At 31.1% G+C, this 27,013-nt stretch overlaps 1 protein-coding gene across 1 annotated transcript; it reads left to right on the forward strand.

Annotated features, from left to right (window-relative positions):
* The first annotated feature begins 18,073 nt into the window (after nt 1-18,073).
* On the forward strand, nt 18,074-26,242 carry LOC140445485 (uncharacterized). Its single transcript, XM_072537531.1, has 2 exons — nt 18,074-18,227; nt 24,876-26,242. The coding sequence occupies exons 1-2, from the start codon at nt 18,225-18,227 to the stop codon at nt 25,374-25,376; spliced, it is 504 nt and encodes a 167-aa protein (XP_072393632.1). The 5' UTR covers nt 18,074-18,224; the 3' UTR covers nt 25,377-26,242.
* The last annotated feature ends 771 nt before the right edge of the window (nt 26,243-27,013 follow it).

Below are 27,013 nucleotides of genomic sequence, written 5' to 3' on the forward strand. Positions count from 1 at the left end.
AGCGTCTTTGCCATTCCTTGATGTCCTTATTCAGAAAAATCCACCTCACAGTTTTTCCTATTCCGTGTACCGGAAACCTACTCATACAAACCGCTATCTCAATGCCCAGTCACGTCATCACCCCGCCCAACTTAATTCAGTCATCAACACTCTTATTTCCCGTTCCATAAGACTTAGCGACAACAATCACAGGTCATCCGAAATCAATTCAATAAGACAAACACTCCTACAAAACGGCTACCACAAAACCCAAATCAATAGAAGCATTCAAAAACTTCTAAACCCCATTCCATCCAAAAAAGAAACCTTGCCGCCGGATCAACCCAAAATCTTTCTACCTTTCATTAAAGGTGTCACTGACAAGATCAGTAGATTTCTTATCCCTCTTAATATCAAAATCATCGTCACCACTCACTCCAAATTGTCCAATCTCGTCAGATCCGTAAAAGACCAAGTCCCCAATGAAGACCATGGTGTCTACGAGATACCTTGTTCCAGTTGCCCACGTACATACGTAGGACAGACAAACCGACGAATCCATAACCGTATTTACGAACATTCTCTATCAGTCAAACATTCCGATACCACTTCAGCCCTAGCCCAACATCATATTCTGGCAGGCCACAAAATAGATTTCGAAAAAGCAAAAACCATCGCTTCCATCCGCTCATTAAAAGCGAGAATCATTCGTGAAGCTATCGAAATCGAAAAACGGCATAACAGCTTGAACACGGCGACAACATGGCGACCCCTGCTTCAGCGACCTCCCGTCCACACCGCTCAGGCCACGTCAGTTCAGACCACCTCAGCCCATACCGTTCCCGCGCATACAGCGAGTATAAAAGCAGCCACACAGGGTAAGACCGGTTGTCACTCGACACTGAGAAGTAGGCAGATTGAGACCTCAGTGCCGAGAGACAGTTCTTGCAATATAGAACACGATACTGGTACGTCTCGAGTGAGGGGAGTAGGCAGATTGAGACCCCGAACTCGAACCGAACCGTATCACTCTTGATAATGGCTCCAAAATGGGTGCCGAAACGTCGAGTTTTAAATTCTCAACGCGGCTCTTCCGCAGAACTCAGTAGTTTATATATATATATATATATATATATATATATATATATATATATATATATATATATATATATATATATATTTATATATATATATATATATTATATATATATATATATATATATATATATATATATATATATATATATATAAACCAGAAATGTTTTTAAATTCTGAAATATATTTCAGAATATAAAAATCATGTTCCATTTCTTTCGAAAAACGTTCCTAGTGATCATTTTTATTCTTCTTACAGTAGTTGTGTGTGTGGTTCGTTTCTTATTGACCTTTAATTATCGTATGCCTCTGTCTATTGGTTAACATGTGTTTCAGGTAAGCTTTTTTCTTTTCTTTACACCTTTCCTTCACTTTTTATTTATATTTTTTTGATCAAGTATTTTCTTAGCTAAAGCTAAGATATTAGACTTAATTTTTGACCAGTTCTCTTCGACTTCATCACTTTCTGTGATATAGGTTTCTGTTTCTTTCTGTTATTCTTTTTTTGGAATAGGTATCTTGTGAAATTATCCTGTAAGCTTTCGACTTTTATCTTTGTGGTGTATTCTGGTATTTAGTTATCACGTAAATGTATTTTTATTCGGATTTTGCATAATACTAATTTATAATCTCTTCTTATTTCTACTTATGCTAGTGCTATTATATCCAAGGTTTAAGAGGGGTGTAACTCGTTTTTGAGAGAATATAGTCTATCTATTCTATTTGTCTTCTTCTGTATGCGGGAAAAATGTATTATTAATACATATTTTGTTGATGCTGCACAGGTCGGTTAGACCTAAATTGTAAATAAAAGTTAATACGATAAATTAAATAGGTAACTTCGAAAGAGAGTCGCATTAAGAAATGGGTGACCACTATCTTGATAGTTATTATTAAAAAAATATTGCTACATGAGCCACTACCGCAGACAACTAATAATTCCAAAATAATATAACCACATTAATTACTTAAACGATTACGATTTGAATATGGCTAAAAAGATTATGGAATTCTGTTCAAATTAAATTTTAAATTCAACAAAAAAACGTTTTAATCCGAATGTGAGTCCGGATATTTTGAACTTAAAAACTAATGAAAAATTGTTTTGACCGATTGGCTTTGCCGAACAGTTCATTTCCATATTTCGTTATTTCTCCTCTATAGTTCGGTAGAAACAATAATTCATTGTCAAAAACATAGTGGCATATAACAGGTAAAAAAGTTAAAATAAAAGACTACTCAGAATTGTTTTTTACTATTTGAAAATGCACTCACATTTACACGCAATTTATCATAAGGTATATTTTTCTGCATTAGTTATTTTTTTTTTCATAAACTAACTCTTCTTGTTCTTTCTTCTTAAGGCTACTAAGGCCTGTTTCACTCATAACTCTTTAACTCACAATAGTAAACGAAGTAAATGAAGCTAAATGTTACTCTCTAAAATTATTAATATTGATTCAACACCTGATATATCTCACGTAGATCAGCTAATCGTTATTATTCGCTATGCTCTTGCAAATGTTATAAAGGAGAGGTTTTTAGATTTCTACCTATATTTTCTTATATTGGTGAAAACTTGAAGAAAGTTATTTTAGAAGTTTAAAATAATTTTTAGAAGTTTAAAATAATTAGGTGGTAGCGGGTAGATACTCTTGTATGATCCCGGTATGAGATAGATCTACTTCAGGTATGCAAACCTGTCCACGCGAGCCACGGCTATCCCCCAACCCGTGTCGGGGGAAGTCATGTCCCCAACCCAAGATACCTACCAGAAAACAAATAAATCCTCTCGCATATCCATTCCCAATGAGTAAACCTCACGCGAAAGACAAATCATTGGGGAAGGCAACGGGAAACCACACCAATTAACTTTCCCTAGTACAATCACAATGGATCAAGTCAATATAGAAACAGCCCTTAGTTCTAGACACCCCTTAAGTGGGGAGAGGGTGCTAAGAATCCCCCGGTTGCTACAAATATTTAGATTAAAATATGATAAGACGATTGGTACATAGAATGTACGAAGTTTATTTCAGGCCGGAAAAGTGAATAACGTAATTAAACAAATTGACGAGTTGAAGACTCAACATTGACATAATTGGATGCAGTGAAGTTAGATGGACCAATTTAGGCCAGTGCGAAATAGAAAACCACACAATATACTACTATGAAGATACTACAACAAGAAACAAAAATGGATTGGCTATAATAGTAAATAAAGTGTGTACTTAGTTTAACAAATGTGTACTTAGTTTTATTGGAATATCAGATAGAGTTGTAGTACTCAAAATTAATTCTAAACCAGTTAACGTGAACATAATTCAAGCATATGCTCCAACTTCGAAAAACTCAGAGCAGGAAATAGAAATATTCTATGAACAATTGAACGAATCCCTAAAACATACCAAAAAACAAGAAGTACATATCCTGCTAGGAGATTTCAACGCCAAAGTAGGCAAAGAAGGTTTTGGCAACACTGTGGGACACTTTGGACTAGGAACGCGAAATGATAGAGGAGATCGCCTTGTTCAGTTCTGCCAGGAAACGGATACTGCAATAATGAACACCTTTTTCCAATTGCCACCTCGAAGACTCTACTACACTTTTGAATGTCCAGCTGACTGTCAAAAAAAATCATTAGAAACCAGATTGACCACATCATCATCAACAAATGATTTCAGAATTCCCTAAAATCCACAAAAACATATCCAGGAGCAGATCTTCCATCAGACATAATCTTTTATTAGGATGTTTATAACTCCATATGAAAAAGTCCATAAAAGAAAAGCACAAAAACGTCCGGACATCCAGAAGTTAAAAGATAAAACCACATAAAAAGAAGTCAAATTAAAAATTGATACTTACAGCAAAGGGCAACTATACGAGTAGACAACGAAACCTCACAAGAATTCATGATAAAACAAAGAGTACGTCAGGGCTGCATTTTATCACCGAAGTTGTTCAATACTTACTCGGAAATGCTGTTCAGGGAAGCTATTGATGGTTTAAGAGAAGGTATAAAAATTAATGGTGAAATCATAAACAATTTAAGATATGCGGAAAATACAGTTTTGATTGCTGATAATGTGGAGGATCTGCAAACATTAATAGACCGTGTAGTGAAAACCTGTGATAGATACGGCATGAAATTAAACTGTAAGAAGGCCAAAATTCTTAAAAAGGCCAAAAAACGACGTAATACAGCACCAATTCACAGCTAATATTGAACCCTTGAAAATAATCGACAAAATTACATTCCTTGGATGCAGCCCAAATAAGGAATGGGACCACTCACAGGAAATGAAGATGTCGTTTAGAAAAGGCGAGGGCTGCCTTCAATTGCCTCAGGAAGATTTTATGTAATATGCACCTGAACATTTATATAAGAACACGAGTCTTGAGATGCTATGTATTTTCTACCCTTTTGTATGGAGTCCAAGTTTGGACCTTGACGGAGACAACGTCCAAACGATTAGAAGCCTTCGAAATGTGGTGCTACCGCCACATGCTCAGAATTTCCTATATCCATCATGTTACCAACAACACCGTGATCCAACGTATGAATAAAGATCTGGAAATTATGCGTATGGTGAAAATCGGAAAGATGACATACTTAGGGCATGCGAAGTATCAACTAATTCAACTAATTTTACAAGGCAAGATAGAAGGCAAACGATCTCAAGGACGCAGAAGGACATCGTGGTTGAAAAACATCAGACAGTGGGCAGGAATGACTACCATACAACTATTTAGAGCAGCTGTTAACAAAGTTGTATGGACCAACGTGATTGCCAATATCCACAGAGGATAGGCACCAAAAGAAAAAGAAGAAAATAATTTAGATAATTTAGACACGAACTGTGGTCTGTTTATTCCGATTTGGTGAAATCATTGAAAGAAAATAATAAAGAAATTAAACAATATTTAAGTCTTATATAAAGTCCAGTTTACATATTTTATTCTTTGTTCAGTTGGATCAGTTTGTTCTGTATTCTTGGAATTCGATAAATTAAATAAAACTAAATACTATATTCTTTGAAAGTAAACTACCAAAACCAAATACAAAGTATATACCATGACTGAAAAATGGGCCCAGAATTACAATGTTGCCTAAGGCCCGCTTTAGCCTTAGTTCGCAACTGTGAGGACACGAATTTGAACAAATAAAGCTAGGAAAGTATTGTAAATATGACATGAAGATATATTTAAGACTTAAAGGATGTTATTTACATATTTTACAGTCTACATGGACCAGCGATGAATAAACTATGGCCCACGGCCCAATTCCGGTCCTGTAACAGGTTCAATCCCATTCAAATACATTATAATAATAATTAAAAATAGTAATTGTTCTGCCAATGTAAAGAAAAGTTTTTAATACAAGTTGAAAAATGAGGATAACGTTGCGTGAAAATACTTTTTCATACAATGCAGAGAAAAATTTTTAAACATGTTAATCCTATTTATGCACCATGACCGATGGCATAGGAAAACAAAAAGGTGATATTCGTAAAAAATAATTAGCCGAGTAAAATGTTTTTAAAAAACTCAATAGTTCTCAGAAAGTTGTTACACATCCAAATTGCAGTGTAGCGTCAAATATTGCTCAAAATAATAAAACAATTTGTTTATGATGGAAGCTTTGTTAAACAATTAATGATTCAAGTAAAGCTAATAGTTCGCAGAAAGTTATTACCAATCCTATAGTTGCAGTGTAGCGTGAAATATTGCTAAAAATAATAAAATAGTTTGTTTACAATGGATGATTTATTAAACAATATATGACTCAAGTTCACTAAACTTTATATCAGATTAGAAAAAAAAATAAATTATATGTTTAGCTGGAAATAATATAAAATCTAAAATTAAATCATTTTCAATTGATATTATTTGAATTCATTCTATGATATTTATTTATTAGATTTATTTTTCTAGTTATTTTTTATGAATGTGTGGAAGGTCTGTCAATATTAATGACGTAACTACGATAATAGTAATGATAAAGGCCTTTATTCATCATAAATAATATTATTTATATAAATTAATATGTAAAAAGCTCAAGGCGAGTTTTAATTCAGGAAATGTACAGTGCGGCAGTGCGAGGCACTGACACGGCTTTTCTGTTTAGCTAACCTGCCAAAACAAACCAAAAAATATCTAGCTTTATAATTAATTAATAATACTACCATTTATGTAAAAATGAAATTAAAATCTGGCATTAACCTCTAAGGACATAAGTACATTTGTGTACGTTTCGTTTTAAATATTGTAATACTTTAAACTTGGTTCTTATTTGCGTAGTGGCAACCGTTGTGGACGTCCACAATCCCCCTCTTAAGTTACAGTGAAATAGAGATCAAAATCACAAAAGGGACGACACTTACAATTAATTCATCTTTGGTCTCAACAAAAGTGCAGAAATTATCTAGAACTTTGATGTATTGTGTATTTGGATGCAGTTTTATTTTACTTTTCCAATATTTAGTAAATGTTTGTAAAATATTTACGCCAATAGATCATTCTGCACTTGTACTCTCATCTTAATACATTTCTCTTATTTTAATACGTCGAATAGTTTGTCGTTGCCGTTTAAATCTTGCATACTTCTATGTAATGCTTCGAGTGAATCTTTATGAGCCATAGTACATTTATACTAGATAATAACTATACCCCATTCGCTTAGCTCGGGCATATTTTGACAGATTCATTGTCGGAAACCTACAACACAACAATTCCTACTTTTCAGCATTAATAGCTCAAGTATCCTACTATTGCAGACTTCTTTCTCTAAAAAAAGAAGAATTGTTCTAAATAGTGGAAGTGTATACTAAACCCATCAAATTTTGGGTAGTATAAATATATTTTAGTTGTTATAATTTAACAAAACTATTTATTATATGGTGCAGATAAATAAATATTGATTGTCGGTAATTCGCAAAGTTCTATTTTATTTACTATTTAGTTTGTTTACTATTAATATTGGCCATGAGTATGTGTGCTTGGTTGTATAGTAATTTCCAGCCACTTTTAGTCTGCCAAAAAGTAACTAACTTCGCAAAAAAATAATTACTAAATTCACTAGACAGTTCGGACTGGGATTAGCGAACCGAGTATAAACTAGTTAGTATCATTGCAAGCGTTACACTTCTTTTTTATTGTTACATGTTGCATTTGGTTTGCCATGCACGTCTAATGGCAGCTTGATTACTAAATGTGCTGCTCGCCCATCATCTAACAATTTTCTGGGGTAGTAGAGGTCTTTAGGCCTTTATTCATCATATATAATATTATTTATATAAATTAATATGTAAAAAGCTCAAGGCGAGTTTTAATTCAGGAAATGTACAGTGCGGCAGTGCGAGGCACTGACACGGCTTTTCTGTTTAGCTAACCTGCCAAAACAAACCAAAAAATATCTAGCTTTATAATTAATTAATAATACTACCATTTATGTAAAAATGAAATTAAAATCTGGCATTAACCTCTAAGGACATAAGTACATTTGTGTACGTTTCGTTTTAAATATTGTAATACTTTAAACTTGGTTCTTATTTGCGTAGTGGCAACCGTTGTGGAGGTCCACAATCTCCCTCTTAAGTTACAGCGAAATAGAGATCAAAATCACTTGACTTTCATATTTTTATATTCATGACTCTCTTTGACAGAGTTTTGAACTTATAATAAGAACGGTATCCAGTATCCAGGCACTGTATTTTTTTATTTGCCATAATTTTGTGCGACAAAATTGGTGAGTATTGAATAAAATATCTAATACACATTATCATACAATAAAATTAAAAATATTATTTTGGTGTGTTCAGTATATTACGTGAAAATAACCGTACACATTTGTGTACGTGGTGCAGAAATGTTAAAATCATTTTGTTTTTATTTGCATTTTAGAATAAGGTACCATGTTTAGAGAAATACCTATATCATCATTTTATAGCAGATGTATAGAGAGAGTACACATTCTAAGCGCTGTGCAAAATCAAAACAATTCAGATTTGGAGGAAATTGAAATTAAGAATGATGGCTAATCAGAAGAAGAATTTAATTCCTTACAGGTATTGCGAAATAACAGAAATACCATGTAAAAACTTTCAAAAATTAAAATAAATCTGAATTACGTATCATTGGTGATACAGTTGTGAGGCTGTGTTCAGGATTAGATGGTCTCAATTACAAAATATGTTTGGACAATCTGTTCACTTCTATACCATTACTCATTTACCTAAAAGATACATGTAGTAGGAACTGTCAGTGCTAACAAAATCTACAAAGCTAGCGAAAAACTGACTAGTGCCTGACCTAAAAAAAGGTAGAGGTTCATGTTCCGTGACAACATATGAAAACAACATTGTAGTGCTACGATGAGCAGACACAAACCTTGTTCGTATGATTTCATCTTTCGCTGGTAAGGAACCTCAAGACACTATCAGCAGATAGGATAGGAAAACAAAGACTTACGTTGAGGTTTAAACGCCACAGGCTCTTATTCAGTACAGTTGCTTTATGGGTGGTGTAGATTTATCAAATAGAATGTTTGCTCATTGTCCACATGCCATCAAAAACAAGAATTTCTATCTGAGAATTGTTTTTCATTTCAAGAATGTCACAATTATAAATACTCGGTTATTGTTCACAGAAGCCAAATCATCAAAAATATTTCTACTGGAATTTAATGCATATATCGCTTCAACTTTAATTAGATTCAATAAAAATGCAACGAGACGAGGAAGACCCTCAGAAAATTCTGCTCCAAAACAGAAAAAGACGTTTGCTAAAGTTGCACCTGTTGATCGCTTGAATGAAGTGGGACAATGGAGGGATTCAATGAAAATTGACTACAAAAATGGACCACGATGACATGACAAAAATTACAAACGCCGAACAAGATACAGATGCAAGCAGTGTCAGGAGAGTGTCTCTCCAGAATGCATGTAATCGTTTCATCAATAGATCATCTACTCATAGGCAACATATTTGTACGTTTTTGTTCTTGACTTTTATATTGTCATTATATTAATTTTTTCACATTTTTTTTATGTATCCGATTGTTAAAAATTAAAATATAGAAAAATATTGGACTTTTTTATTCAAAGAATTTATCCGTCCCTGAAGAGTTTAAATAAACTTAGTTTAAAGAAACGTAGGAAATATATAAAATAATTTAATCTGTAATACAAATAATATACGCCCTGAATGTAAGTTCTACTCATACTATGTCGTCATACGAACGAACTTTTTAAATTTGTTTTGAGTAAAATTGATAGCAGTAGTGTAATAATTATTCATAACATGTGCTATATAATATGGAAAATATCGCTTGTATTGCTTCGTACGATGATAAGGAATAGAAATGGTGTCTTTATGTTTATTGTTCATATATTTTACATCAGTACGACACTTTATTTTATTAAAAAAATATGGTGGGGTTTTAAAAATAATTTTTTTAATTGGCTAGCTGAATGAAAATGTCGTCTAAGTTTCATACTTCATCGGATTGTTTCTTTCAGTTTGTATTTATTTATACAGGCAACAATTTTGTATTTTTTAATATCACAATAATTAAAGTGTGATAACACCAAGGTATCGCACAGTATTTCTTAAGGCTTTACTCAATTTACAACGAAATTTAAATATAAATTTTAGGTTTAAATAACTTTTATGCAAAAACTTGTTTATATGAACTTTACAAATAAAAGACAGATATAGAGTACAGTTTTATTAAATCTTGCCCAAGTACTTTCGCTCTCAGAGCATCTTTAGGGGCATCTGAAATAAGCCACGAAACGTGTTTTCAAGTGAAGGAAGATTAATTAACTTCGAAAAACCTCGCAATTAATGGTTGATAAAAAATTTTATATAACATTTTATACCTACTTCGTCAAAAATGTTGGCTATCCAGTACGTCGATAAATGTTATGTTATATACATTAAATATATTTACACAAAAACCAACACTAGACAAAGGACAAACAGTTTAAAAATTATTTCGAAGCTACATTGTGGGCAACGGCAGGAGACAGAATAGCTCTTCGTCTAAACGGAAATGTTAAACTGACATCTGACATATGAAAACTTAGATGGGCAGTCATGATTATGGTAATCTGCGTCAAGTTTAATTTAATACTGTACAACTAATAACAAAGTTTTTCTTTTTGCAGAGAAACGCAATTGAGTTTTATAAATGAAACTTTGCTGATTGAAGAAACAACCATTATTACATAGATTTCGATATCTCAGCAATATTCTTAATTTACCTTACTATAAAATTGTATACTACTCATTTATAGAATTTTGTTTTTAGATATGCCATTTTAGCATGGGATTGAACACATGCTTCGCATTTAACGGAATTTGAACTACTCCTACGGAGATTTCTGAAAATAATGCTAAATGAGGTAAAACTATACTCACCTGTACTACTTTACCGAAATGCAGAACTATTTAAGTATTATAAATTTGTATTTATTAAAGATAATTTTATTTACATACAGGGGTAAGCGTGTATTAAAATCCTTGGATCATTCTTATAATACTATGGTTTGTTTTTTAACCAGGAGGAGTAATTCAAATTTATCGTGCCGTAGTGCTTGTTTGTAATTGGTCCAACCGCAGGCAGGTTTACTCCACTAAATTATGACATTTTGACACTAATTTGAAAATGAAAATTTTAAAATTCAAAATTTATATCGACGATTTTTTGTATTTTCTGCGTTATTCCTTTAATTTTTAGATTTTTCGTTTGCGTTTATATAAAAAACAGTTCTTTTCAGAACTATTTAGCAACGTATTAGTGTTATTATAACAATATGGATTAAATGTCAAGTACTAGTGGTAATTATCCTTCTCCACCTAAAAAACGCCGAGTAGATTTGGGTCATTTATCATCAAATGAAAACCAATGCATTATAAACATGTACAAACAAATAAAAATTGATAATCCTAGAATGAAAAAAACAGCCATAGTAGCAAAAACAAAACAGGCAACAGGTTAGTTTTGCAGAATAGTTATTGTTAAAATCAAGACTTACTAAAGTAATGTGCTAATTTTAGGTGTTGTGAAGTCAACTATTTACAGAACAATAATTAAGGAATATAAGCATACTGGAACAGTAAGATGTCCTAAAAATATTGGCGGTCGACCTTCTATCGTTGCAACATACATATGATGAAAGAGTTAAAACATCTGTAGGACAGATAGTACACAGATTCTTTGTCAAGAATGAAATGTCCACTTTAAGTAAAATTTTAAGTGAAATCAACAACCACCCAGATCTTCCAAAATATGTGTCGTTCATATTATATAAATTTTTTAAGCAAATCAATTTTAAGTAAGTGAATATGGTTTAGCCACAATTATATAGTAAAATTATCTAAAACATTTTATAGGTTTCATTTTTATAATTGGGTATATTATTGTTACTACTAAATAATTTTTGTATTCAAAATTTATAAGCTACATGAGAAATGATTTTAATAGCACCCTTCTTGTTTGATCAAAATATTTTTTCTATTTATAGACACAAGTACAACAGTCTTTGAGTGACATGTTTTTTGATACCAGTGTACAAATATTTTTATTTTAAGTATCATGTACTTACATTTCACTGTTCTCATTTAAAGATATTATACTTGGTATGTTTAATGATGAGTTTACTAAGTAATGATCTCATAAAATAAATTATTAAAAAAAATAAATTTTAAGTTTTTAATTGTATACTCTACTGGAATGTTGTCAAGTATTATGGTTCAACAGATATAAGAACATGGAAAGGGAATAAAAGGAAAAAAAAAGGAATATTTTTTACTTTACATATAAGCAGATTCATTGCAGCAATTATTGCATAGCATAACTATATATTGTTTATCTTACTGTTTATAGGATGATTGATTTATTGTCTATATTGTGAATGTCTTACCATAGTTATTTTTTAGGTGAAATTATCCAAAGAATGGTTTATACATTGGACTGCTGACCAAAAACAAAACTTTCTTGCTCAAATATCTGAAATAAATTCAGTTTTTGTCGAAAAACTAAATGAAGAAATTCAAAATGGTGTAGTTGTTCATGAACCTCACCAAGACATAAATGGAGAGGATATTTTCTTAGACTAATAAAATTATTAAATTTTTATTTATATGAATATTATTTTCCTCTAATATCTAAATCGATTTTTGACTCTTTAAGTTGTTTGTAGTAACTTGGACTTGATAATATGCGAATAGTATTTAATGTGATATTTTTTTAGATGGTATTTATACTAAATATAGTTTAAAATGTTTATAAATATATAAACATATGTTATTTATATCTAATTATAATAAGAAAAACGGCAACTATCTTTTAAACTTAGTGTATACTTGTTGGGAAGCATTTTCATTTTGTTTTCATCACAATAAAAGAACTTCAGTAAATTATTGTTGTGTTTTAGTTACTCGCATCATTGTCATGGCCTGTAGACTTTGCTTTTGGTATTCGTACTTTTATGCTGTATTGATACAGTTGGTTTTGTTCTTCCTTGTTGTAAATCATCACAAGAAAACTGCAAAATTATGCTAGATTGTAACATAATGCATTAAATTTGTTGATTATCTCACAAAAATCCAGTATTTTTTATTAAATTTTATTTATGGATAGCAAATGGGACAAACACTGTCAAAATTAAACTAAAATCCAGCATTCAAGAAAATGCAAGTACACACTTATTTATACAAAGTACCATTTTGCAATTTAGTGCTTCAAATAGAACCTAAAGATATTGATATATAAGTGAAACAAATCTATCTAATGAGGTAACTGATTAGCATGCATGAGAAGTAGGACCACACCTATATATAAACCATAATTTATTCTTTGATGGGAAACATGAAAAAGGGTGAACGGGGGGAAGGAATATGTAAAACAAATTGGCTGAAGCAATTCAAGAGATTGGATTATTAGGCTTAAAAATAATTACCAAAGTCAAAGTTAACTCTTCTGGTAAAAAAAAAAAAATCTAGATTCCCAGAATAAGAATATGGTCGTTTAAAAGAACAGTATTTTAGAAATCTTTGAACTTCTCTCTAACTTTTTGATACATGCTTGAGTAAATGGAAAACAAAATAGAGATGAATTTTCAACTTGAGAGCAGATAAACGTGTAAGTTTTTAGAGATGCAATCCTACAAAAATCTCTTATGTCTTTTAATGAAATCAAGCCATTTCATAGCTTTTTTGCATATAAGGTCTATTTACAAAATAAAAAGACGATTTTCTTCTATAATGTGATAAATAAACTCTAAAAATTCTTAACTTCTTCATAACAATCCAACATTTTTTTTATTTTAATTGTAATATATATTGGAAGTGAATTGAACAAAATTATTATTCAAACATAAACAAACAAAGTTAGGTTAGAATCGACGTGTGAGGTTGTCCGATACTGATTACGGGATTACCGCAAGGCCGAGATAATCAACCAAAAAAGAAGATGTATTTTTGACTTTTCTAGTAACTTTCTTGGGTGTGAATCTGTCTTTTTAGTTTACTCCTCCTGGTTAAAAAACAATCCATAGAAGGAAATATCACAACTATGCTAAAAATCCTAATTCACAAAAATCTATTGGGAAACATAATTTCACATACCTAATTTGTTCCCAAATATTTACCTGAGATGTATAAATAAAACGTATGTAAGAGAAATATTATATTCATTAAAATTTGATTAAAACGATTTATATCAGGCTAGCTGACCTGGTCACGCTTTGCTGTGGCTTGATTATTATACGAATAATATTATGTTCAATTTATTTAACAGAGTTAATATCATGAAATTTGTGATGGCAACCCGGTCTATCCACAGAATTTAAAAATTGTTTTGATAATTTACGGCTTCGTCTTCATTAACAATACTGTCGAGTGATTTAAAAGATATCAGATCACCTATTTTTTTATAGTAACAATTGTTGGATTTGGAAGTTAATTACGTTAACGTCAACATTTTTCGCCGTCAAAATTGTGCGCTCAATGAGCCTATTATGATCCAAGTAATTATTTAGGGAAGACACAATTAATTCATCTTTGGTCTCAACAAAAGTGCAGAAATTATCTAGAACTTTGATGTATTGTGTATTTGGATGCAGTTTTATTTTACTTTTCCAATATTTAGTAAATGTTTCGAAAATATTTACGCCAATACATCATTCTGCACTTGTACTCTTATCTTAACCCCATCATCTAACAATTTTCTGAGGTAGTAGAGGGTGGACCAACAAATACACTCTCACAAAATGTTATTGCAATCGGTTTAGTGGTTTTTGAATATTATCTTGGACAAACATCATGACACAATATTTTTATATAAAGGTTTTCTTTGGTATGAGAAAACTGAAACTCTGGATACCGTATTTTTGTAATACTATGATTATCCAAATCAAGCCAAGGCTTTTGTGAACTTTAATTTTGTTAATTAAATTAACACCTAATAGTACTGTGACCCCTTAATTTAAATAATGTAAATGAAAGTAATATCTTTGTATTCTAGGAGCCAGGAGGCTGACTATGTACTTTTATGTTCCCTCGGTACCCTGACGATTTTTTTGTGCCTAGATTCGATTTTTTGAGGGTTACATACTGAAAACCCGTCAGATAATTTGTTATTAACAATTTAATTTGTTTAAATGATTGTACCTCCTAAACTTTTAAAGATTATACCAAAATGAAGATTGTTCATATTGAAAAATATTATCAGAACAGCTTTTAGTTAACTTTAATTTGATTCTTAGAATCGAAGTTATAACAAATTTCGTAAAAAACAATTGCAAAGTGCATTCGATGGGGCTTTTCCAAATATAACTCAGCTTTCTTACGTGCTTCTACCTTTCAAAATAGAATAATTTTTAGGGTAATTGTTTTAGCTTTCAAAAAAACTTTGCAAAATTTCTGTACCTTTATAAATAAAAGCTATAACAAATACATATTTAAAAAATCACTAAAAAGTTGCGAATTTATTAGTTTGCAAGAGATTTAACCAAAATTAAGCTACAAACTTTGAAAATCTGGCTAATGGAGGTTATAGAAAAACTCAAAACAAACATTTTAAAATTTGGTAAATGTTTCTATATTAATTTTTGACCAAGATATGACATTTTTAATAACGCGCTCCTAGGCGCACGATCAGCTCGCAACGAACAAATACCAACATACAAGTTGTCCCCGAAAATAGTACGTTCTTTACAGGTATGGGTAGAAGGCACCATTTAGAGCAAAATCTTATAAAAATTTTTTCCAAATTCAACCGTTTGACCAAAAAACGAAAATACATTTTGGTATGCGAAAAGAAATCTGTCATCTACGTGAAGTACTAAAATCTAAACGTAGAGAATCACAACTTTAGTAAACAGATATTTGGAACAATCGTGTTTGGTTTCACCGCGAAAATGTTTTCGATTCGTGAGTACCATGACATGTTGAGATTGTTTATAGAGAAGCGCAGTGTAACAGCAATTAGCTGTCTAAATTTATGTCGGGAATATATGTATATTGGAATGTCAAAAAACGTTGTTAATGTAACATTTAGGGAACAACTTCTTCATCCATACCACTATCAAAGAGTATAAGATTTACAGCAAGGTGATCTTCCTCTAAAATTAACAGTTTGTAGGTAGTTTTAAAATACACTCGTCAGAGAACTTCAATTAATCTAAAGAAAAACAAGGTTTTTTAAAAGTATAATTTTTATAATTGCCACATCTGGAGTGACGAAAACCGTTATTTAATACGTAGGACAAATTTTCAACAAAAATTTAGCATAAATTTAAGGGCTGGAATAATTAGTAATCGTTTGATAGGATCATATGAATTACCCAGAACACTAAATGGAGACTACTACTATAATTTCTTACAAAATGTTTTGCCGGTACTTCTTGAAGACGTGCCTTTATCCTCGTCGTTGGATTGGTGGGAATGGGCTCATGCTGTGGCAACCACAAAGTCTCGAATGCAATGTACTGGATTTTTCTTTTTGGGGACATCTGAAATCGTCTGTTTATGATAACCGAGATGAAATCGAAACAGAAGCTGAATTACGGGAACGAATTTTTAATGTTGCAGAAACTATCTGACATAATTTAATTAACTATGACATTACTAACAATTTGATTCGTCGTATCAATGCAAGGTGGAGGTTACCTTAAACATTTATTTTAAGAATTATTCTCAAGTAAGTACAAGTATCTAATTAAATTTTATTTTACAAGTAAACAAATTACTGATAGTCCTAACATAGTATAAAAAGTAAATTAGAAATATTAAACGTTTTCTGTTATATTTAATTTCCACTGTAAACTATGTAATTCAGTTAAAGCCCTCGGCATTGAACACCTTTAAAGCTTTATAAACATATAATAATATTTTAGTTAAAAGATAAAGTGTTTTTCTTTGTAAATAATTGATTTTGACGTTTTATTAACATTTTATCAATTCGTTGAAAATTATGCAAAATTATAGCATATTTCAATATATTTTAGAAAGAAATTAGAAATATTTTTTCTCAATTGCAATAATTACTTTTTAGAAACTAAACCATAGTACCTACTTAAGTAAAAATAATAATTTATTTAAATCTTCCAACTTTAATCCAAAATCTTAATTAATTCTGATAATAGCAAACGCCGCATTAATAAAGCCAGAAATAATTATTCTGCAGATGTTACCTACATTTCCTCAGATGTCAAAAAATTGGAGTAGTAAATAAACAAGGGTTGGATTATGTTAAATACCCTAAGTCACAAACTAGTTTTTATTCAGAAACGATTTTACTGCGTATGACGTTGCCAAATTATTTAATTTTCTGAAAATAAAAATTTACGTATATGGAAAACAAAGTAATTTTTTTTGGAATCTATTAAGTTTAGAAAAAAATGTTAAAGGAACTGTTTGTTCCAAATTGTGTATTATATCCATACCTTAAAGGAACAAACTATTTTCGGGGACATCCTGTATATGTATTTTTTCAAAAGGAACAATTTTCATTTTGGTAAAATTAAATATCTGTAATAGTTTAGGAGATAAAACCATTTAAACAATTAAATTGTTAATAACAAATTATATGACGGGTTGTCAGCCCGGTACCCTCAAAACCTAGATTCTTTCTAGGCACTAAACATCATAAAAAACGTCAAGGTAGCATAAAATGGCATACCCATCAATCCCCCGCCCCCCGGGCTCGTAAACTATTGGTTCTTAAGTAAAATTATCTCTGTTTATTTATTTGCTTAAAACGTTTGCAGTATGCAAATGATAAATTTATTTTATTGAACTGTTAAGTGTATTATATCATATCGTGGACAGAACACGTCACAAACAAAGAGGTTCTGAGAAGGATGACTAAAGAAATAGAAATTTTAAATATAATTAAAACAAGAAAATTGGAATATCTCGGACATATTACACGTGGAGAGAAATACACCTTGCTCCAACTGATAATGCAGGGAAAGATCCAAGGAAAGAGAAGCATAGGCAGGCGTAGAATGTCAGGGCTGCGCAACCTGAGGGAGTGGTACGGATTGACATCAAATGAACTTTTCAGAGCAACCGTCTCAAAAGTCCGAATAGCTATGATGATTGCCGACCTCCGCCGCGGAGATGGCACTTGAAGAAGAAGAAGATAGGATTAGTAGTGATACTTCGTTGTTTTAAATTTTATAACACATATTGTATTTATTTCCTATTCTGAAAATCTAGTATTCCATAAGGAAAATCTCGTAACAATATAAGACGTCATAAATAAAAAACACCACTATAAAGAATATGATTACCCGTTTAACATTCAACATTTTCCAATAAAATTTCGAATGAAGTACCTATGTATGCAAGTTTAACAAAATACATACACACTTTACAATAATTAGTCATATTTAGAAATTTCGGCCGTCCTCTCGTGCTTCCCGCGCTTCTTTATTCGACGTAGGTGGGAATTCCTCTTTTACAAATACCGCCAATCATTATTCTACTCATGGAATCATTTAGTTATATAGCCCGAGCAGGTTGGTTGATAAACCAGTCTGTTATTGAATCTTGATTTGTTCGTTTAGAATTGCGTGAACTCGACTCATCAACAATTTGTTGTTTATTGTACTGTTAGTAAAACATTATTGATCATGGTAAGTTACATCTTTTGTTAATCAGACCAGACATTTAATTTTACTAAAATGTTACTGATTTTTAATTACATAAGAGTTTAATTTTTTTGGATTCATTAGTTCTTTATTCGGTTTTGACTTTGATTGCTCAAGTTTATTAGTTTCTCCCATATTATTGTTTGTATCTAGCGACTTTAATCTTTAAAACCTTTTGGGAAATAAGATTTTTTGTTAATTCTTATTTAAAATTCATCGATTTTTATTTTTGATTTAATTCTAGTAACATTTTGTTAAAAAACTCATACTAAAAAGATGACTGAAATAATACAGTGTCTTAAAAAAAATTAAAAACAGGATTTGGCAATTTATGAAATCTAAATAATCTTTATTTATGAATTCTAGTTTTAATTATAATATAATTGATTCATTTTCTTTTGAAGTCCTCACAAATTTCTTGATCATTTTACTACTTTTTGTCATGTAAATCTTTGTTTGGATGTGTTTTTTTTTTCATATTTTTATCTTTTTTATTGTTTTCCATTTCTTTTGTTACAAGTTTTGCTTTATTTAGATCAAACGTCTTTATGTAATGTTTACTTAATATCTGTATTTCTTAATGCTTTATTTATAATTTACTCAAATATTCCATTTTTGTAGATGCACTCTATAGTAGTGTTTTTGTATAAATTATACTTATGTAATATTGCCTTTCATTTACTTTAGTCTGCGTTTTTGCTTGCTATTTGTATGTTTTTAAGTCATATATTATATTAGATAATTTAGATATATTTATTAATGACTCTTAGATTTAATCTTTTATTTTTAATGAGTGTAATATCATTCACGTGGATTCAAATGTTTCGTCTACTTTTGTCATTTTTTCACTAAGTACAATACAAGTAATGTTACAATAACTTATATAAGCCAGGGTCTTTTAAATCACCTTCTATATTTTTAACAGTCATGTTTTCTCCTTAGGCCTCTGTAATATGCATTGAGATAGTAGAGGAAAGGCACCAAATTTGAGACACTTTTTTTGACAACAAATATAAAACAAAACATTAAAAAAGAGAAAGAGTTTTTACATTAATTAAACATTAATTGCCAAAACTTAAATTTAATGTTTCTAGAATACACAAAAAATATATAAAGCTATTAAAACATATATTTTTCCAAAAAAATACATTTAATTTTTTTTGCGACATTTAATGTTAAAAATAAAAGGTGGTCTAATTTGGGATATCTGGGTATGCAAATTTGAGACAGGTACCCCAATTTAAGAGACTATTCAAAAAAGCCCTTTCCTTCGCAGAAAAGGCAAATAAATGTGCTGGACTTTATTTCTCCACAGTTTTCATGTGCCCATCTGCCACATTGGTAACACTTTGCCCATTGCTCGTCATATCTATCGTCGAAAATTTTCCGGTGCAAAATAGACATTCCGCGTCGTTTTCTTCACTTTTGGCGGATAATGAATCAGCTAATGGAAGGTCTTCACTGCCGTCTGATCTTGAACTTGAAGAAACTTTCCTTTTCCTTCTTAATGTTTTGCCTTTTGATGTAGAAGGTTGACCTACGTCTTCATGTCCTAGAATTTCTTCTTCTGGCGTTGCTGTTTTTTTTTATTTAACACTTGTTGTTGAATTATTTTTTTCTGGAGCTAATACATAATCCAAGTTTTTCTGGGGAATTAGTTTTTTTTATCCTGCAAACTTTTCTCTAATTCTTGTTTGTAGGGTGTTAGAGTAATAACTGAAGCCTTTCCTGATCTGGCATGTGGTTTTTAGTGGTATCTCTCTTGTATGTAGGCATTGGACAGATGTCTTTCGGAGAAACAAGTTGTTTATGAGGTATTGGTGGATTAGGAGTTCACTGTTCTCGCATTTTATGATTGTTGTTCACGGTTTGGTTCTATTATTTGTTCATCCATTTCGTTTTGTGTTTCCAAGTGCTCTTGAATTGCAAAATCAAAGTCCCCTAAAAATAGAGCGACAAGTAGGGACCACTCCAGTTTTTCGTGAACCATTGCAAGATATTTTCATCGTTGCAGCTCTGTTATACGCTTTACAAAAAATACTGGCAACGGCATAAGGCGACAGAACACTCAACTGATTTTCTTTAAGCCAGTTTTCTATTTCTTGTGCCTAGTAAGTTTTCAGAGGTGCCATAAAAGCAACATCCAACGATTGCATTGCATGTGTAGAATGTGGTAGGAGGCAAATTTATAATCGTCACATGATTCGGCTTGGCCAAATCTATTAGGGCAACATTTCTGATAGTAGAAGGTTTAGTGAATTTTATGAAGTGTTGAAGCCACCTAGTAAAAATATCGGCGTGTGCCTAACCTGACACGTGGCATCTGCGTGGCACTGGTCCAGTGGGATCTCTTAGCATCAACTCTGTTTTCTTATTTTTTCTAGGGAAGATTAATAATGGTGGTACAAAAACTCCTGCAGCATTCATACACATAATAACAGTAATCAGCTTGCCCCTTTCTGCTGAAGTAAGTGACGAAACCTGCTTCTTTCACTTCATAGAAATTACTTTACTATGTTTGTACTAAACAATTGTAAGGCCTGTTTCGTCCACATTGAATATACGTTGTGCAGGGTTAGTCAGCTTAATATATTCTGTTTCATACAGGTCAAAGAACTTGGATACATTTTCAGCAGTAAACGATTTTACTCAAGCAGATGACATTTCCTGGGGAGTACACATTGAAAGCGTCGGATGCCTTTTCAGAAAGAGTCGCAACCATTTCTTTCCGGCTGATTTTTTGATTTAGCTAAATGAATGTGGTATTGAGTTTCGTATTGCAAGTTGAAAGGTCAGTCGTTTTATATCACGCGCTCTTAGCCCGAAATAACATTGCTCCATAGTTAGGGTATATTCAACCAACCTATTTTCTAATTCAAAGGAAGAATAGATCGGCGGCCAATTGACATCCCGACGAGTTCTTCTGGAGTCTTGTCTGATTTTACATATCATTCCTCTATGCTTTTTTCTTGCAGCTTCGTATAGTTTACACTAAGTAAATATATGTTTCACGAGAAGGATTGTTTAGCAATTTTCACACATTGGTAAATTAAATCGTGCAAAGAGGTATTTATGGGTTAAGTTACTATGACCGACCCTCATCGCGTTATTCTTACTTGGTGTGGTCCATTCGATGTTGGTTGGGGTCACAGTTTTACTATTTGTTTAATTACTCTTGGTTTATTTTATCATCTTCAACCATGCAGCTTTGATATACCACACGAATACTTCTGAGCCGATAAATTAAGTATTAGGTTCTTCTTTACAAGGATATCAGAATACAGGCTAACAGCAATTTCTGTATACCCTGGTATCCATATTACAGTTGCCAGAAATATAATATGTAATTAGGAAAACTTTAAAATGTCACCAACTTTTGTAGGAAATAAAACCTGATAAAAAAATATTTTTATATTAATCATATTCAATCAAATCAATAATATTTTCTGAATAATTAATATTTTTATATTACTATAAATAACTTATTTTATTTTTGTTTTTAATAAACCTTAAAAGAAATTGATGAACTCTACGTAATAGAACATAATTTAACTTGACATTAAAGCGGTTACGACTGTATTAGTTTACATAAATTTGTATGTATTTTGTTGGTTGCTATATTTTTAGCTGACATTTAATAGCCAGATAGCAAAACAAAATATTTTTACAGCTTTAAATGGTGTTAACCATTTGTATGGAAATTTGGACCCTTTTATTATGTAACACATATTCCAAAAATAAAAATTAAAACTTGTTTAACAATAATGACGATTCAAAACTTGATGACCTAAATGAAAAAGATAGTAACAGTCTATCTAATGAATTTACAAATTTATTTAAAAACGTTGATATCTACATATTTACAGTTTGAAGACATTCAAAATATGTATACATAAATCAAAAATGTCTTAAGGAACACCATTATTCTACTTATTTCAATAAATACTTTTTTGTTAATGCATACATTCGATTTAAAAACTTGTTCTATACAAATCAAGGCAATCATGTAAATTAATCTGCCACTTGCACTATTTTATTAAGACAAAAATGACAGCACCTCTAACTCGTACGATTAAATTGCTTCGAGTTGTAAAGAAATAGTGCTTCAAGATAGACATCTGTATTTACATAAAAATTTTAATAAAATAAGAGTATTAAACGACAAGATAGTCATGGAGCATCTGAATTTAACACATGTTCAAATGTTAAATGCTGTGAATATTATTTAGGCTGGGCTTTTACAAACTGACAGTAATATGGATAATATAATATAATATAAAAACATGGATAGCTGATGGATAAAACAATTTGGTAATATCACTAAAAGACATCTAAGTCGTCAACGTGTAATGTGACCAAACTTTGAGAAATAGATTACATGAAACTGAACTGCACGCCAGGTGTCCATTAAGGGTTCCCAATTGTGGACTCAGAGTAAGAGGGGCATAAGAACATTTGCAGTGAGACTTACAAGAATGGAGTTCTGTTTTATTCACAGATGAAGCTACGTTTTGTCTCTACTCTGATTAAAGAAGACTGAGAGTTTGGAGAGGACCTGGTCTACAAGAGAAACTCAGGCATGTACAGGGTATTTGTCCATATACTAGTCTACAAGTTATTATATTGACTTAAATTAGTGCATTTCTTAACTTTTGATTGATTGTTTGATCATAAAGAAATCATAGTATACTAAAATTAAGCTAAATTTATTGCTGACTAATCAGGCAATATAAAGAAATGTCACTATTTAAAATCCAGTCCAAATTGATGTATTTATGAGAAAAAATTTCGTCTTCCTTAGACATACGTTTAGCTATATATGCTATGTGTGAAAGTGTTCTATGTGTGAAATATTAATGTTCTAGGAAGGTAATAAAGAGAAAATAAATATTTTCGAAATTATAAAAAACCTTAAATTAAATGGTCATCATGTAATGAATTAAAATGAAAACGTAAATAAATTGAAAAGCTAGATATACATCTAGAAAAGAACGATATTTTTGTTAAAATTATCAAACGTCCTGTTTAGTAATATAATGTTAATTAATAATAACAAATAACTAATTCACTGTATAACTCTATATAACTATATAATCACCATATATCTAAGAAAACAATCACTGAGTGACTTCTGTGTGCATAACCTGTTCGAACAGAACTGCAGAAATGTAGTTAATAATCAGTTAATTATGATCTGGTGTTGTGTCAACTGCTCGACATAGGCCTCCATTAAGCTTTTTCACTGGGCTCTGTCTTGAGCTGTTATAATCCCGTATCCCTTTATTCTTTTTATATTGACACTTCATCTTGTCAATCTGTCTCTACTTCTATTGTTTGCATGCGGTATATATATATATATATATATATATAGGTATATATATATATATATATATATATATATATATATATATAGGTATATATATATATATATATATATATATATATATATATATATATATATATATATATATAGGTATATATATATATATATATATATATATATATATATATATATATATAGGTATATATATATATATATATATATATATATATATATATATATATATATATATATCGCCATCATCATCATCATTCTCAGAGTATTCACAGATTATGGTGCAGCCTCTCTTACGTCGTTTTTCATGTCTGTCTCCCACGATTGCCTAATATTCGCTTTTCTGCGCCATGTTGTACCTGCTTGTTTCCTTTTGTCATAGTCCCATATTAAATTTGAACGTCTTCTTGTTCTCTTGACGCCTCTTGGATACCACAGTGTAACTCTCGTGGACTGGACTGTCAGTTCATCTCACTACATGTCCCGCCCACTGACATTTTAAAAGTTTAATTCTGTGGAGTACATCAGTGACCTTGGTTTTCTGTGTGATTCATTCTATCCTTTTTCGATCTCTCTTTGTTATACCTAGCATGCATCGCTCCATTGATAGTAGGAAATTCTGGAGTATTTTTATAGTAGCATATTACTTTGATTTTTCTGTTCTTTTCCTTCTATTGGAATATTACCATTTTTGGTTTTTTATTGTCGACATGGTTTTTCCTTTAATTGATTAGTTGTCTTAGGCTATTCTACCTCTAGTCCTTCTACCGTCATGTTTCTCTCTCTGTCCCGACTTTCTGCATTTATTTCATTTTTTATATACTATTCTTTATCCACTCACTGATGTTATGTATGCTAAACATATTTTAAATCCCATCATTTCGTATTATTGTTTTAATCATATATATTGATATTACTAGACTTAGTTATAACCTATTAAAATTGGCCTGTCTGTATGACTTATTATCTATATTTTTCTTATTTACCATTTGAAAATCTATTTCAATGAACTTTGTTGGTTGTCTTTGTACTTTTATTTTTTTTATTATGTCTGTTCTTTATCAGTTTTTATGATATCCAAGTGTAGTTATATGTGGCATAATAGATGTATTTACCTTATTAGAAAAACCGCAGTATTAGACGACCATCCGTCCGAAATCCGACAAGAACAAACTTTAAACATTTAAAATTTTTGTATTATCATAAGCTCTTTAACAGTGTTAATTATAAATTTGTGTATTTATTAAAAATTTACTTTCTGTATTTATATTTCTATAATTATTCTATCTTTTTTTCAGATTTTCTTCATACTTGCTTCTGTTCTTATTGCATCTGCAACCGCACAAAATAGACCATCGTTCGCAGGCCTCAGTCCAAAAGGCATTCCTGATGTAGCAGCACGATTTCAGCCTGGAGGCGCTTTGTATAATCCTCCTCAAGACGTCGTGAATAGATTTGGAGGAGCTGATGCCGCCACCGAAAGAATTCCTGTTGACGCCAATGTTGATCTTAAGAACCGAATTAATACGTGGCCAGAAGAAAACAAACCATTTTGGTATGTCAACGCTGAAGCCATTCAAAAACATATAGGAGCTTCTCCAAACCGTGGAACCAACGTTAATGGAAACCAACCTATATCTGATAGCGGAAACCAAGGTGTTGAAAGCAGATTCGGAAGTAGTGATAGACAATCAGGACCGGAAGTTTCTGGAAACTCTTTTAACGTTATCATTAATAACCAATGGAGAACGTACGTTTACGACCCAATCACAGATGCCTGGTATGCTAAGAGAAATTAATGTCCTACAAATTATTATTGGGCTAGCTGTGATATCATATCAAGTATAATCTTTAAGACTTATTCGGTAATAGGACTAATTCCATTTAAAATCAGTTAAAATTTATTGGCTAAAAATCCTTTACAGGAAAAACAGCAACAACATAATTATGAATAGTAAGGTTAATATGAAAAAAAAAGAATATATAACAAAAATTTTATATAAACAATATATATCTGCTTAAAATCAGATTTAGACAGAGAAATTTTACCCAGTGCTTTAATTCAATTATCAACTATCTTGATGAAATGATGTTTGGTGTTCACGCTCTTTCTAACAGATTATTCTTTGCAGTATAGTGCTAACAAACTGAATTAAGCACAACAGATGTTCCTAATAATAATAAAACTGTTTTATTATACACGTTTTTGTAGAATTATGTTTTACAAATTATTTATTATATTTTAAAAATGTGTGTTCTTATTTTAAGATGTAAAAAGTTAAATATATTTTAACTTATACAGGAAAAATTTCCAGTGATTCGCTATATACCATAGTTATAAAAAGCTTAAAAGAGTTCTTGTGTAATTGGCATATTAAATTTATAATGAAAATGTCCAAAAGAATTACAGAGCGTTTTCCGTCTAGGCAGACCATCATCAGTGATACTTTTGTAAAAGAATTTTTGCAAAAAGGTTCAAGTATCACTAATGATATTAGTTTATTAATACCGAAACCATTTGGAATTTTGGAATCTTTTTGAATATTTCTATTATAAATTTAATATAGCAAGTACACAAGAACATTTACACTTTTCTGACGTTTTTTTTACTACTAGTTTTGAGTTTTGTAATATTTTGTTCAATAAATATTTATTGGTTGATAAATTTAGTGTTTTATTAAAAAAGATTTTTATTTAGACATAAGGGTGATCTCGAATGATTATATGATTATGGGCAATCGTATTTAAAATTCCTGATACCACTGCAACACGCTCTGTAAGCTTCGTCTACTTTCTCTCATATCATTTTGCCCTCTCAGGCGTCGGATTGGATTTCCGGTACTTCCTTTACACCCATTTTTTTTTTTTCGTGTATTTCTATTTTCGGTCATCGCATCGACTATAATTCTTCAATAGTTTTCGCTTTATTCCTTCATCAGTATATATCACGCTCACTAATCAAATTAATGATTAAATATGTTAACTTAAAAACAAAATTTAAAGTTGTCGAAAAGTAAAATTTAAATATGTACTTTTAAAATTAACATTATAGATTAATCCAAAATCTTACACAATAGTCTTCCGAATTATAAATATTACTATACCTTTTAATTTTATGGCCATCCTCTATCTAATCCTCCAAGAAAATTCTTTTTAAATGTAGGCTTTTCCCTATTTTCTCATCGGTCTTTTCTTTACTTGCCATCTCCGCGACGGAGGTTGGCAATCATCACTGCTATTCTAACCTTTGACACTACAGCCCGAAAGAGTTCAGTTAAGCTGCATCCAACCCATTTTCTGAAGTTTCTCAGCCAGGAAATTCTTCTTCTACCTATGCTGCGCTTTCCTTGAATCTTTCCGTGCATTATTAATTTTAGGAATTCATATCTGTCACCACTTGTTATATGACCCAGATCTGCAGTTGTCTTATTTTTAT

The sequence above is a fragment of the Diabrotica undecimpunctata genome, chromosome 7, assembly GCF_040954645.1.
Source record: "Diabrotica undecimpunctata isolate CICGRU chromosome 7, icDiaUnde3, whole genome shotgun sequence".
Taxonomy (NCBI): Eukaryota; Metazoa; Arthropoda; class Insecta; order Coleoptera; family Chrysomelidae; genus Diabrotica; species Diabrotica undecimpunctata.